The following is a 13402-nucleotide window of genomic DNA, read 5'->3' on the forward strand; positions in this document are numbered from 1 at the left end:
GGTTCCCCAAAATTTGTTTCTTGGGTTTTGTTTTTGTTTTTTGTTTGTTTGCCAAAGAATCCACATCCCTGCTCCCTTGGAGGGAAGGTCTTTTCTCTTGGTTTCATATGAAATACTCCTCAAGGCTCTTGATTTATAAATAGATTCATTTCTTTGTTGTTTGGGTTGTGGCAGCTGACACAAAGATCACTCTTTCCTGTTAAATCTCTACTTTTTCTTCAGAAACTGTGTTAATGTTTCAAATTCTCCTGCCCATTACAAGTTAAAACTCGAAACATGCCTTTACTTAAAATCATAATCCTGTCTTTAGTCACTGCCCTTCATCCTGAATGGAACATATGTGTGAGGGAAATTGAAGAAATATCAAGGGTCAAGTGACACCTCTTGGAAGCATTTAGAAGATAGCTCTCATTTTATAGACCCAGGGGCCTATGTGGGAAAGCTGTTTGGTGTTACTCTGTTTAGAATGGTTAGCTTTTGCACAATGCTCTAGAAAATACACTTTGTATGTTTTGAAACACAGTCTTTGAGAAGTGACAGAATTGACTTGCACACAGATGTCTGTTGAGGTGAACCTATTTCTGTGCATTGTTAATGTTGCAGTGAGTCTAAATATCTGATTTGGAAGAGTCTTCCTAAAATATTTTTCTGATCTAGGATTTTGAATACAAGTGTACACTGCCTTGGAATTACGAGACTAGTTGGTGAATTTGGGCTTTTAAGTTGCCTTGCTAAATGGATTTACCAGATGAGAATTAATTTTATAAAGCGAGTAAAGCTTTCCAATTATTCTGATGGTTGTTTTATGTTAAACCAGTTTTAGAAATTACAGTTGAATCAGTATTTAAGGAGTTCTCCCTTTGGGAAAGCTGGCCTTTGAAAAAGAATTCAGTCAAATGTTGGGGTGGCTTAAGAATTTGAGGTCTCATTTCTTTAATCTTCTGTTTTTCTAGCCCCCTCCCGGAAGTCGGTTTTGACAGACCCTGCCAAACTCAAGAAGCTGCAACAGAGTGGCGAGGCCTTTGTACAGGATGACTCCTGTGTGAACATCATCGCACAGCTGCCCAAGTGCCGAGAGTGTCGCTTGGACAGCCTCCGCAAAGATAAGGAGCAGCAGAAAGACTCACCAGTGTTTTGTCGCTTCTTTCACTTCAGGAGGTGAGGTATTTGGAGAAAAGCTCAGATAATTTGGGCCCTATAGCATTTTTTTCCCTTCCTTTTCTATCAGCAGTAAATCTAGAACTGCAGAGGGTGAAGATTGCGTGTTTACTCTCTGGCTTTGAGTGTCTAGATCTTATCCCATGTTATTTCCTTCTCAGTCTCCCTTTCAATTTGTTTTTAAAGTAGAAAAGCCTAAATACACAACATTCTTTTCCTAAAACTAACAAACATTATAGAAAAATGCTGAAATTTCTTTAAAACTCACTACAAATAAACACTGTTAACTTTTCAGTGTGTTTTAGTGTTTCTGTGGTCATAAAATACTTTTAGGCATACTTACTTGGGTATATAGTATATATTGTGTTGAATCTTAACTTTCTCAGGACTTAGTAGGAACCCCTTGGACATGTTAGCTTTTTTCCTGCAAAAACTTTGAATGACTAGGTAGGAACCCATAACAGTATTTGAAACAAGTTCACTTAACAATTTTCTTACTGGTGTTAAGATTATTTTGTTGTTTTTGTCACTAAAAATAATTCAGAAACAATCATCTCCTTGTTACCATCTCTCATTTTTTACCTGGAAGGATTACTGGAAGTGGCATTACTGGGTCAGAAGCCATGCATGTTTTAAGGCTTTGATACATATGTTCTGCCAAATTGCCCTACAGGAAGGTTGCACCGGTGGCCAGGCCCTCTGGCAGCATTTAAACATTCCTGTCTCTCTACTCTTGCCAGCAGGAAGAAGCATATCTTTTTTTAAAAAAATCTTTCTTAATTTTATAGGCAAAAACTTTCATTTTTATGTTTTGTTAAGTCAAATTTTCCCTAAATTCTTCTATCATTAGTGAAGAAAAAGGCTGTTTTTTCTTTTTGGTCATCACCTACTTTTTGATAAATGGTCAGTGTTGTTCTGGATATAGGCTAACTTTAAGAATGATTCACTTTCTCAGAAGTGTAGATATTTTCAGGCTGGAGTAGTCCTAATCATGAACAGAAGTGTTGACTTGAATTTCTTTCTATTCACCTCCCCCCCTTTGGTTTTATCAAGATTAATGAGTGCTGAAGAACTGAATTGAATGCACAGGTATTTTAGGCCATTGATTATATCTGTTCTGGTAACTTTCAGATTTAGGCTCATTTTAATGAACTGTAGAGTTTTGTTTTTTTTTTTTTTTTTAAGATTTTATTTATTTATTTGACAGAGATCACAAGTAGGCAGAGGCAGGCAGAGAGAGAGAGGAGGAAGCAGGCTCTCCACTGAGCAGAGAGCCCGATGAAGGGCTCGATCCCAGGACCCTGGGATCACGACCTGAGCCGAAGGCAGAGGCTTTAACCCACTGAGCCACCTAGGCGCCCCTGAACTGTAGAGTTTTTTAGATGGTAGTTTGCCCCTTTCGTTCCTGAGTAAATTGCAGAAGCACCATGATGAAATGTCTAATATTTAGAACTGTAATAACAGCTAGCATGTTAGCATATCCTTAAATTAACATTTTGAATAACATGTGGTCCAGAATAAGTTCTAATAAAGGTTAGTTCTACTTTCTCTCTGGAGAATTTTTTACACAGATAAGTGTGTTAAGATGCATATGCCATAGGTTCTGACGCATATATGTATATATTTTGTAAAGATTTTATTATTCATTTATTTGACAGAGATCACAAGTAGGCAGAGAGGCAGGCAGAGGGGTGGAGGGGGGAAGCAGGCTCCCTGCCGAGCAGAGAGCCCAATGTAGGGCTCGATCCCAGGATCCTGAGATCATGACCTGAGCCAAAGGCAGAGGCTCAACCCATTGAGGCACCCAGGCGCCCCTCTGACGTATATTTTGTAGAGAGCACAAAATGTTATGCTTTGTACAGATCTATTCCTATTACACATTTGGTTTCCTTATGGTTCCTTGCTCTGAAAGGTATAAGCGGACTGGAAGGGAGAGATTGTTTGATTTTGGTTTTAAGTGGCAGAGGCCTTTTAAGGAGGAAACAATTAGTTTTTTCTTTCAGATATTACTAGAACTTTTTTTTAACCACTATTTTGTATCCATCTAGAAATCACTGATTTTATGACTTAGCTGTTTTCCCATGTTTGACCTCTTCAAAGAGGAAAGTGTCTTTGCTTAATGTTGCATAGGAGAAGCCAGTCTAGTGGAAACTAGAAAGAATTCACCACTTTGGTAGAAATAATGTCATAATTTAAAGAATAGAGCTTTTTTTTTCTCCCTGATTTTTAGAGAGTAGATATCCACTGTCATTAGCTTCCTCCTCAAGTTTGTTTCTTATTAAATTCTCCTGCAGATAAAACAGTTAGGGTCTTCTACTGAAGCCCAATTGCCAAATCCTGTTTGCCATCTCCCCCTTTGAAATAGCTTTCGAATTCATTTTTTAGTATTAAAACTGTCTTAATTTGGGCCGTCAATTAAAAATTTGCATCTCTCCTTTGGACTGATTTAAATTAATTTGCATCTGTTAAGCAACTCCCTGTGTCCTTCCAGTTCATTCTACACTCTTCTGGACAGATGGTTTTTCTAAAGTACAACTTCTAGGTATGTCTTATGGGCTGAAAGACTTGGTTGCTGGCCAGTGACCAATGGAGAAATCAAGATCCCTGCATTTTTCTTTCTTTTGTATGAAATACAGTTTCCTTGACTTGCTTCTTTTAGCTAATGTCTACCTTTTCTGGTAAGGCCAGTCTTAATCATTATCACTACCATGAAGTCTTAGTATTAGTCCCACAAAACTCACAGTCAGTAATTCTCTGGCTCCTATAAGATTTAATGATTGTTATGATATTTGTCATATCCTACCTACTTCACCATGTATTTTATGTCTACTTCTGTGTCTCCAACTATATTGACATGTCAATATGAATGAATTTTGGAAAAATTCAAAACCAGTACTTAGGAAAAACAGGTGTGAGAGATGTTGAAAGAGAATCTTGAGAAAGTATTTTGCCTTTTTGCTCCACTTGAGGTGCTTAGGTCTGTCTTAACATGGTCTCTAATTCCAGAAGCTTACACAATAATTTGCAGCTAGGATTCATATAGGTGCTGAATTTCTCATGGATCTACATGGTCATGGCTTCAGTGACTGTCTAGGGTTAGCCTTCCTTTGCCGAGTGTTATTCTTGAAGGAGTGGTTGTATTAAAATCTGATCAGATTATCTATTACCTTCTGTACGTTTTCCATTTTCTTCTGTGGTGACTTGTGATCGTGCTTGCTGTTACATCCCAAGTCTGGAAGGTTTAACAGCTGCCCCTGGAGGCAGTATGATTTGATCTTGGTTGAAGTGCAAAACATCTCTCCCCTGCTTCTCTCCCCATGTCCTCTGAGGAAAAACTTGGAAATTTTTAGATTTTTTAAGTCTTTCCACTGACATTGCCAAGTAGTAACAATAGGCTGTGATTGGCCATGGAGATGATAGAAAACTGGGAAGGAACTTGTTGATTTAAATAGTAACTACAAGATGTAAATCAACTTTGTGTGTATGTAACACACTTTTTTCCCCTCTACTTCCTCTAGGTTACAGTTCAACAAACATGGTGTGTTGCGGGTAGAAGGCTTTTTAACACCAAACAAGTATGACAGTGAAGCAATTGGCTTGTGGTTGCCTTTAACCAAAAACGTTGTGGGGACTGATTTGGACACTGCAAAGTATATCCTGGCCAACATTGGAGACCACTTCTGTCAAATGGTGATTTCTGAAAAGGAAGCTATGTCAACTATTGAGCCACACAGTAAGAGCATCTCTTAGGGGGTAGGATTTTTGAGTCCAACTTGATTTTGTTTCTAAATGACACCCACGTTCTAACTGCATGGGTTTCATTTGTATCCAGAAGTTTGGATGATTCTGGTATAATGAGGTTGCATTTTCCCTTTTATAACTGCCTGTTGGTTTCATCAGTCACTGTCTCTGGGGTTTATTTTGGGGTAATTACGACAGGAGTGAAGCTCCTTTGTTGTTAAGAAAGGTGAAGGTGAGGTAGAGTTTGCACAGCCTTTCTCAGCAGTGTGGGCTCATCAAAAGGGGAAGAGGCCTTAGGTTGGGTTATTTTTTTTTTTAATTTTTTAAAATTTATTCATTTGACAGAGATCACAAGTAGAGAGGCAGGCAGAGAGAGAGGGAGAAGCAGGCTCCCCACTGAGCAGAGAGCCCAATGAGGGGCTCGATCCCAGGACCCTGAGATCATGACCTGAGCTGAAGGCAGAGGCTTTAACCCACTGAGCCACCCAGGCACCCCCAGGTTGGGTTATTTTTAAGACAAAGGTTCATAATCAGGAATGCATTTCAGAGAAAATAGAACACACAGGCTCTAGACCTACTGAATCAGAATCTGGGGGGGCTGGGTCACAGGCATGAGAGTGAGAACAAACTCAGGTAAAAAGGATTCCCTTTAGAGTCAGGGTTTTAACAGGATACGTGGAGGTTCCACTTGGGTGAATGTCAGTGTCTTCTCTCTAAGAGTACTCTCACACTGATCTGGCAGCCCAGTAAACCACAGGGATCAGTGTGGGTGACACATGAGAACCAGAGCTCCCTTGTGACATCTCAAGGTATGTCTGGGAGAACATGGCTCTTTTTTATGCCTCTGTAAAAGTAAGGTATCTAGCCAGAAGTACCCAGAAGCAGTTATTTTTAAAGTCTCAGGCGTCCTTCCACATTTTATCTTTCCCGAATGGTTGAAACTTAAAAGTGAAGCCTTTCATTTCTCCTAGGTATCTTTTCAGACTTTGCGTAACCCAAATATGTTTCAATACAAGCATCCATACATACCATCTTGAGAATTTTGGTTGTAGGTACCAGAAACTAGTTGAAACTAGTTTCACAAAAATAATTTACTAGATAGGTATGGATACTGTTAAATTTCCAAGTCTGCAGAATGGGAACACAGGCATTCTGAGGAGCAGGAATTCAGAGCTAGAAGGAGAATGGGATCGTCAGCTCTGGGGGACAGCCAAAGTCATGAGCCAAAGTACTTGGTCAAAGTAAAGAGTAGCTATAGAATCACTCCGTTCTGTTGGAGGAGAAGAGACTCTGACAAATTAAGGATCTTACTGAAGTTTTTTTCTCTGTAATCTTTTATTTAGGATGAGTGACACTGGTTTGTATTTTTAGTAGAGATAAAGAGTTTCCTAATTATATACATTTAAGTAAAAGTAGTGAGGTTAAAGAGAAATTCTTAAGTAGCTGATTTTAGAAGTTACTTCTTAGGTAGGTATTATCTAAGTGAGCTGCAGTGTAGAAACACTTGAAATATATTAGTAGCTTCACTCCTGAATTAGCAGGGCTTGTTGTAAGCAACTGATGTTTTTCCTTTATTCAAGGGAAGTTGTCTGAATAATGTACAGAAAAAGGTATAGATAGTTGTCTTTTAAGAGTATAATTAAGAAACTCTGTTCTTAAAGATTTAAATAGGATAACCTTCCTCCTCGCCTGTCTGGTTCCTCTCTTTCCTCTGTGACAAGCTGGTCAGTTGAAGAGAGGAACTCATGTGAATGATATTGACGAATGCAATGTAAGATGTTCCTAGAGGGCTTATTCTCTGATCCTGAGATAAGGAAGCAGGTGTCAACCTTTATACATTTATCCTGCCTTTTCAATGACAAATAATCGTTAAATGGGTGGCTAAGAGATCTAAGAATATCTAATAAAATAGTCTAATCCAAGTGACTAAGGGAAAGTTCATAAAACCTCATTTGTAAAATGTCTAAAGCTCTGTGTATTGTGCGGTGAGCTGTTACATTATAATGAAATGGCAGAGGTTCATTTAGCAGTTGGGTTAATTTGGTAAAAACTGAAGTTGATCATTTGTGTTTTGGTCAGTTCCTGGAAGAAAGAGTGAATAAACCACAGATTGGATTAGGAAGAAGATATTTTCCATAAAAAAAAGAATGTAACCGTATTGATCCAGTCTTATTCGAGAGAGAGAGAGAGAGAGAGAGAGAAAAGAGCTTTCTGATTAACAAACATTGGGCTTTTCTGTGACACAGGAAAATGTCCTCCCTTTGCACATACTCTCTGAAGCTTTCTGATACCTGATTTGGCATTCCTCCATATGGGGAGAGGGTTATGATGTCCTACCCAGTCCTGGAAGGTGCCCCCATCTAGTTATCAGAGAGCTTGGCCACTGCCACGGAAGATACCACCTTGTAGAATCTTGGATTGTGCCTCAACCTGTTGGTTATTTGGTTAGTGTGAGTCAGTCCTGGATGCCTGCATCACTATTAACACTAAAAAAATCAGGTTTCCGGCTCTGGCCCATGAAGAAACCAACTTTGTACTATTATTAAGTTAATGTGCTGCTCCCTCCAGGTTCCCTAACCCCCTGGGATTTTTCATAGGCTGTGTGAGTGGATTCAGGGCCTGTGGGAATAACCTGACAATCTGTTGGTTTTGTGTATCTGAGTCATTTTTTTTTTTCCTTTGGAGGAAGCATGGTCCATGCTGTCTTCAGATTCTGAAAGGGGCTCATGATCCAAAAGGTGAAAGAACCACTGCTGTGTAATACCTGTGTCTGAACTGCAGCTTCTGTAATCACTGCTGCTTTTTTCATTGATTACTTCTGCAGTACTTCGTATGTACCAGCACCGTGCAGAGTCGGTGGGGACAAGGCACAGCCATTCAAGCAGGGATTCTGCTTGTACAGAGCTTCCTCTCCTAAGGAGAGGTAAAGCCACACCTGACTGTATACAGTGTGAAGAAGCCTGAGTCTAAAGTACAAATCCAGGTTGATGAGAGTGCTGAAGGAATCCAGGAGAGCTTCATGGTTGAGTGGGGAGAGGTTGGGGGGCTATTTGAGATGGTCTTTGAAGGCTGAACAGAGTTGATAGGAACTCCACTGAGAGGGAGGAATGACATCAGTTTCCCTACCCTTTCACGGTATTTCAAAAATCGTCTCCTCCCCAAGACTAAGTGATTTATTGATTTTTGTAGGACAGGTTGCTTGGAAGCGAGCTGTCAAAGGTGTTCGGGAAATGTGTGATGTGTGTGACACCACTATCTTCAACCTGCACTGGGTGTGTCCTAGGTGTGGGTTTGGAGTATGTGTGGATTGCTACCGGATGAAGAGGAAGAATTGCCAACAAGGTGAGAAATAACTTGATTCTCCTCCAAGCTCCCCTTTACACTCTTAAATGAAGCCTTTTACTGATTTGTGGTTGATGGATTTCTGAAGCATGCCAGAGTCCATGAGGAGCAATTACTATGAATCATTTTTTGCAGGTGCTGCCTACAAGACTTTCTCTTGGCTAAGATGTGTTAAGAGTCAGATACATGAACCAGAGAACCTAATGCCTACACAAATCATTCCTGGGAAAGGTATTTCGTGTGCTGCAGTGATGTTCTTTCCGCCTTGTTTTGGTTAGCTCATAGGGTCTGGTGGTTTGGTTTTACTTTATGTAGTATAATTACTTGATAACTTAACTTAGTATATGCCGTAAATTGTCCAGAGATGTATTAAATCATGCCCTGAGAACTTTTTAATTAAGGTTTTGTGAAGTTTTGTAGAAGGAAGGAAAATGATTCATTTGCAGGGGAAGGCATAGTTAGTATGAAAAGGAGAGAGAATCTAAGCAGTATGTTGCTTTAAAAATAAATAAATAAATAAATCTGTTGGAAATACCAGTTTCTGCTTTGTTATATTGAGGTTGAAAGTGCCTAATACCCTTGTTGAGATGTTTGTCTCTGTCCTTTTTTTAGCCCTCTATGATGTTGGAGATATTGTTCATTCTGTGAGAGCAAAATGGGGAATAAAAGCAAATTGTCCCTGCTCAAACAGGCAATTCAAACTCTTCTCAAAGCCAGCCTCCAAGGAAGACATAAAACAGGTATATTGTTTTTGCTAGATTCACTGTTCCTGAGATTGTTGTCTGTCTTTCCAGATAACCCAAGGATTTCTGTAGTATATTTGAAAGGAACATGGGGACAGTGTTCAGTGGAAAGAAACAGCTCCTACATTTCATGTGATACTTCATGGACCCATTCTCACTTTTCACATTTCTGTGGACCTAATTTCTGTAGCCTCTTTTAGTAGGTTTTAATTTTTATTCCTTGAAAAAGCAAAAATATCTTCTATCTTAATTAATAAGTTGCTGTTGAATTTTATGTGGGTTTGTAAAAAACTTTACGTTTTACAGAGTTAAGATAATCGTTTAAAATTACCAAGTATATGTCATCTATATAATATATATTTGAAAAGTTAAAGGAAATAATACTGAATGAATTTTAAATACCCATCACTCACCATAAAAACTGTGCATTTCTATGGTGCTCACATGTCTCTTCCTGGTAGCTTCCCCTTCATCTGCAACCATCATATCTACCCTATTCTCTCTCCGTTCCTCCCCTTCTCCTCAGTGTCTTCACCCACATTGTACTTGATAAGCAGAATTCCACATTTTTCATAAAGCTGTGGTGTCAAAGGCAGTAGAGGTAGAAGAGCTGTGCTCTTTAGATTCAGGACTGAATTTGAACTCTTATTCTGCCACTTTCTAGTTGCATGACATGAGCTTATTTCAATATGCTTCTGCTTCCTCATCAACAACAGAGGAGTGGGGGCACCCGTGTGGCTCAGTCGGTTAAGCGTCTGACTCTTGATCTCAGTGTTGTGAGTTCCAGCCCCATGTCGGACTCTGCGCTAGGCATGGAGCCTACATTTAAAAAAATAAACAACAGAGGAATAATAAACAATATTGATCATTGAGTATCACAGAAATCCATCACATGTAGAGAAAAAAAAAAGGCGGGGACCACAGCAGGAATTTGACTGGTTTTTCTTCTTCTGTTTGTATAAATTCATCAGCTAAGTCAAGGCAGTTTCTAAGTAACAGAAAAATAAGTGATGTGCTCTGTCTAGATTTTTTAATTTTTGAGTTCTTTTAAGAGCTGTTTATCTCATTTTTAAAGCTTGCTATGCTATGCTGAAACAAAAGACCATTTTTTTTCCTCTGCATCTCATTTTCTTCTGAAATTAGAGCTGTACCGTTCCTGCTCTGCCTCAGTCACTCATTCATTCATTCAGCAACCATATTGTGAGTGCTTATTCCAGCTACTGTGAGTTCACAGGGGAGCTAAGCACAAACTGGCCATTATTTAAAGCAACATGGTAGTTGGAGTGATAAGAGATATGTATGAGCAGGAAATGGTTGATTAGGGTTAGGGAGGGAAATCTTGCTGTATTTAAATTCTTAACATGTCTTTTGTTTTCACCAGTAAGACTTAAAAGCTAAAAAAAAACCCAAAAACTAAAATCTCTTCTACTTGATCTAATTGTGCTCTATTATTTTAAGAGTCCTGCAGTTTTGATGATGTCCAGGGCTATTAGGCGGTTTTGTGTGGGATATTTCTCTCTCACTGGTGAGCTGTTAGGGGAGAAGGTAAGGAAATGGAAATGTAATGTTTCAGCTTGTGGAAAATTCTCTTTTTAAACTCAACACAGACGACTTTTGCTGGAGAAAAACCTACTCTTGGTGCCGTGTTCCAGCAGAATCCCTTGGTGTTGGAGCCAGTGCCTGTGGCTGGGGAAGCCGCTTCCAAGCCAGCCAGCAGCATGAAGCCTGCTTGCCCTGCCAGCACTTCTCCCTTAAACTGGCTCGCAGACCTGACCAGCGGGAACGTCAACAAGGAAAACAAAGGTGAGGGTTTCCTGCTTTCCTCTGGGTTCCTGGGAACTTCAGTCCATTCTCGGAGGGGATTGGCAACCTCAGTTGCTGTGAGAGCAGTGTGATTAGAAGTGTGTGGAGTGGAAAGGAGTGGTTCCCTGTATTCACCAGGGAGACCTGTCATAAATGCAAGTATATTTAAAATGCAATCCCAAGGGGCACCTGGGTGACTCACCTGGGTTAAGCATTCAGCTCTTCTTCAGCTCAGTTCTTAATATCAGGGTTGTGAGTTCAAGCCGCATGTTGCACTCCATGCTGAATGTGGAGCCTACATTAGGGGGGGTGGGGGGCAGTCCCAAAAGGTAGAACTTCTGCTGACAGTTGAACTCTAGGCTGAGATTGTGTTTGGCAAGAAAGGACTGGGCTGAGACTTGTTTTAATAAATGATTTCGACCTTTCTGTCCTTATCCTGTTTGTTGTTCCTATTTTTTCTAATTAGAATGTTGTGGCTTCAGTTTTATTTTTCTCTTCTGTCCTATGGTCTTAGGATGCTTGATGATAGTGTAAAGAATATAGGCTTTGGAGTGATACCGTTAAATTAGAATTTAGGTGATTCTGCTTTTTAGCTATGTTATAAGAAAGAAAAATTGCAGGTTAATTTCTTTTATGCAGAGATCCTAAACAAAGTTTCAGAACTCTAAATAAAGGAATTCTACAGTAAAACCAACCAGGGCTTCGGAAATGCAGATGTCATTTAACATTGAAAATATAATAGTTACATGACAAGACAGAGGAAGTAGTAAAATTAAATACGTATTCATGATTTTAAAAAAATAAATTTGGAACAAAAGGGAACATCCTTAATCATTAATGAATTTTTACAATAAAACTGACAGCAGACATCATAATGATTGTTTTTTTTTTTAATTGTTTGAATAGTTTTTTAAACAGTGTGCCTCTGTTCAGGGATAAGAGGATATCTGCCATCACTATTAAACATTGTACTGGAATTCCTGGCTATTGCAATAAGGCAGACAAACAGGAAAAGATGTTAGGATTGGAAGAAAATGATAAAGCTGTTGATATTCTAGACAATCTGATTATACATGTGAAAAATAAAAGTATATCTAATAAATACATATCTATCAAGATTGCCAGTTACAATGTTAATTTATAAAAATGATGTTATGTATACCAGGAGCAAGCAGATAGAAAGTGGAAGTTTAAGAAACATCATTTGCACCATGATTTCACTGATGCGTGGAATCTAAAAAAACAAATGAATAAACAAAAAATAGAGTTAGACCTATGATTACCAAAGGGGGATATGGGGTGGTGGGATGGGTGAAGGAGGTGGGAGATACAGGCTTCCAGTTATGGAATGAAGGTGATACAGGAATAAAAGGCACAACAATAGGGATTACAGTCCATGGTATTTTAACAATGTCGTATGCTGACAGATGAGAGCTGTACTTGCAGTGAGCACAGCATAACAGAGAAATTGAATCACGATGTTGGACACCTGAAACTAAAGGAATATTGTCAGCTATACTGGGGGGAGGAAATTTTAAAAAACCCAATTAATATAATCTTACCTTGAATGTTGTGTACTACTTGTTTTGGAAATCCTTGGAAATTGTCTTGGAAATCCTTGTCTCAGTCAATGATTTATTGGCATTTATCCTCTTAAGTTTTTTTGTTCTAAAGTAAATGAAATCCAAGTCCCAAAGTAATTCTATTAATAGAAGACAAATAAGGGATTTGCCTTTTGGAATGCTTTTCCATCTGGATGTTTTTGGTTTTGTTTCTAGAAAAACAACCAACGATGCCAATTCTGAAGAATGAAATCAAATGCCTTCCACCCCTCCCTCCTTTGAGCAAATCCAGCACAGTCCTCCACACCTTTAACAGCACAATTTTAACACCTGTAAGCAACAACAATTCTGGTTTCCTCCGAAATCTCTTGAATTCTTCTGCAGGAAAGGTATATATTTGTTTTATTTATATTTTGTCTTATAAAAATGAATGGAGTCAGAATGGGAAGAGACCAAAAAAATTGAAACAGACAGTAGAAAGAAGATAGGAATCTTAGGCTTTCTTTCATGGGTACAGAAGGTTTCATTAGCAGGTGGGCTTTGCAGGGTTAGTGTACCGAGATGGGCCATTTTTTTCCTGTTAAACTTTTTCTTTACCTACTTCTGTGAGTTGTAATGTCAAGTGGGGGAAGGGAACTTACCTATTTGTCTTAGGGTCCTGACTTGGACTCTTCTGGATATTTGATACTTAACGCTAGCGTTGTAGGAATGGATTTTTTGATGGTAGGGAATGACCTATTTAAAGACTTGTGTTCTTTCTTAAATTCAGACAGAAAATGGACTGAAAAATACACCAAAAATCCTTGATGACATCTTTGCCTCTTTGGTGCAAAATAAGGCGTCTTCTGATTTCTCTAAGAGGCCTCAAGGACTGACCATTAAGCCCAGCATTCTGGGCTTTGACACTCCTCACTATTGGCTTTGTGATAATCGCTTGCTATGCCTCCAAGATCCCAACAACAAGAGCAACTGGAATGTGTTTAGGGAGTGCTGGAAACAAGGACAGGTAAGAGGGGCCTCTTTTCCCCCAACTCAGTTCAGAGCCCCTTCCTC

At 39.1% G+C, this 13402-nt stretch overlaps 1 protein-coding gene across 3 annotated transcripts in view; it reads left to right on the forward strand.

Moving 5' to 3' along the window:
* KDM3A (lysine demethylase 3A) overlaps positions 1-13402 on the forward strand; it is a 54017-nt gene that overhangs the window by 27003 nt on the left and 13612 nt on the right. For 2 of the 3 annotated variants that reach the window (XM_080814574.1, XM_080814576.1), the window contains 8 exons: positions 954-1158; positions 4677-4891; positions 8089-8241; positions 8377-8472; positions 8854-8981; positions 10592-10787; positions 12566-12738; positions 13119-13355. In XM_080814574.1, coding sequence (XP_080670700.1) covers positions 954-1158; positions 4677-4891; positions 8089-8241; positions 8377-8472; positions 8854-8981; positions 10592-10787; positions 12566-12738; positions 13119-13355 — 1403 coding nt within the window. The remainder of the gene's footprint in view (positions 1-953; positions 1159-4676; positions 4892-8088; positions 8242-8376; positions 8473-8853; positions 8982-10591; positions 10788-12565; positions 12739-13118; positions 13356-13402) is intronic. The other variant, XM_080814575.1, reaches the window with a different exon arrangement.

Source organism: Martes martes, assembly GCF_963455335.1.
Source record: "Martes martes genome assembly, chromosome: 9".
NCBI lineage: Eukaryota > Metazoa > Chordata > Mammalia > Carnivora > Mustelidae > Martes > Martes martes.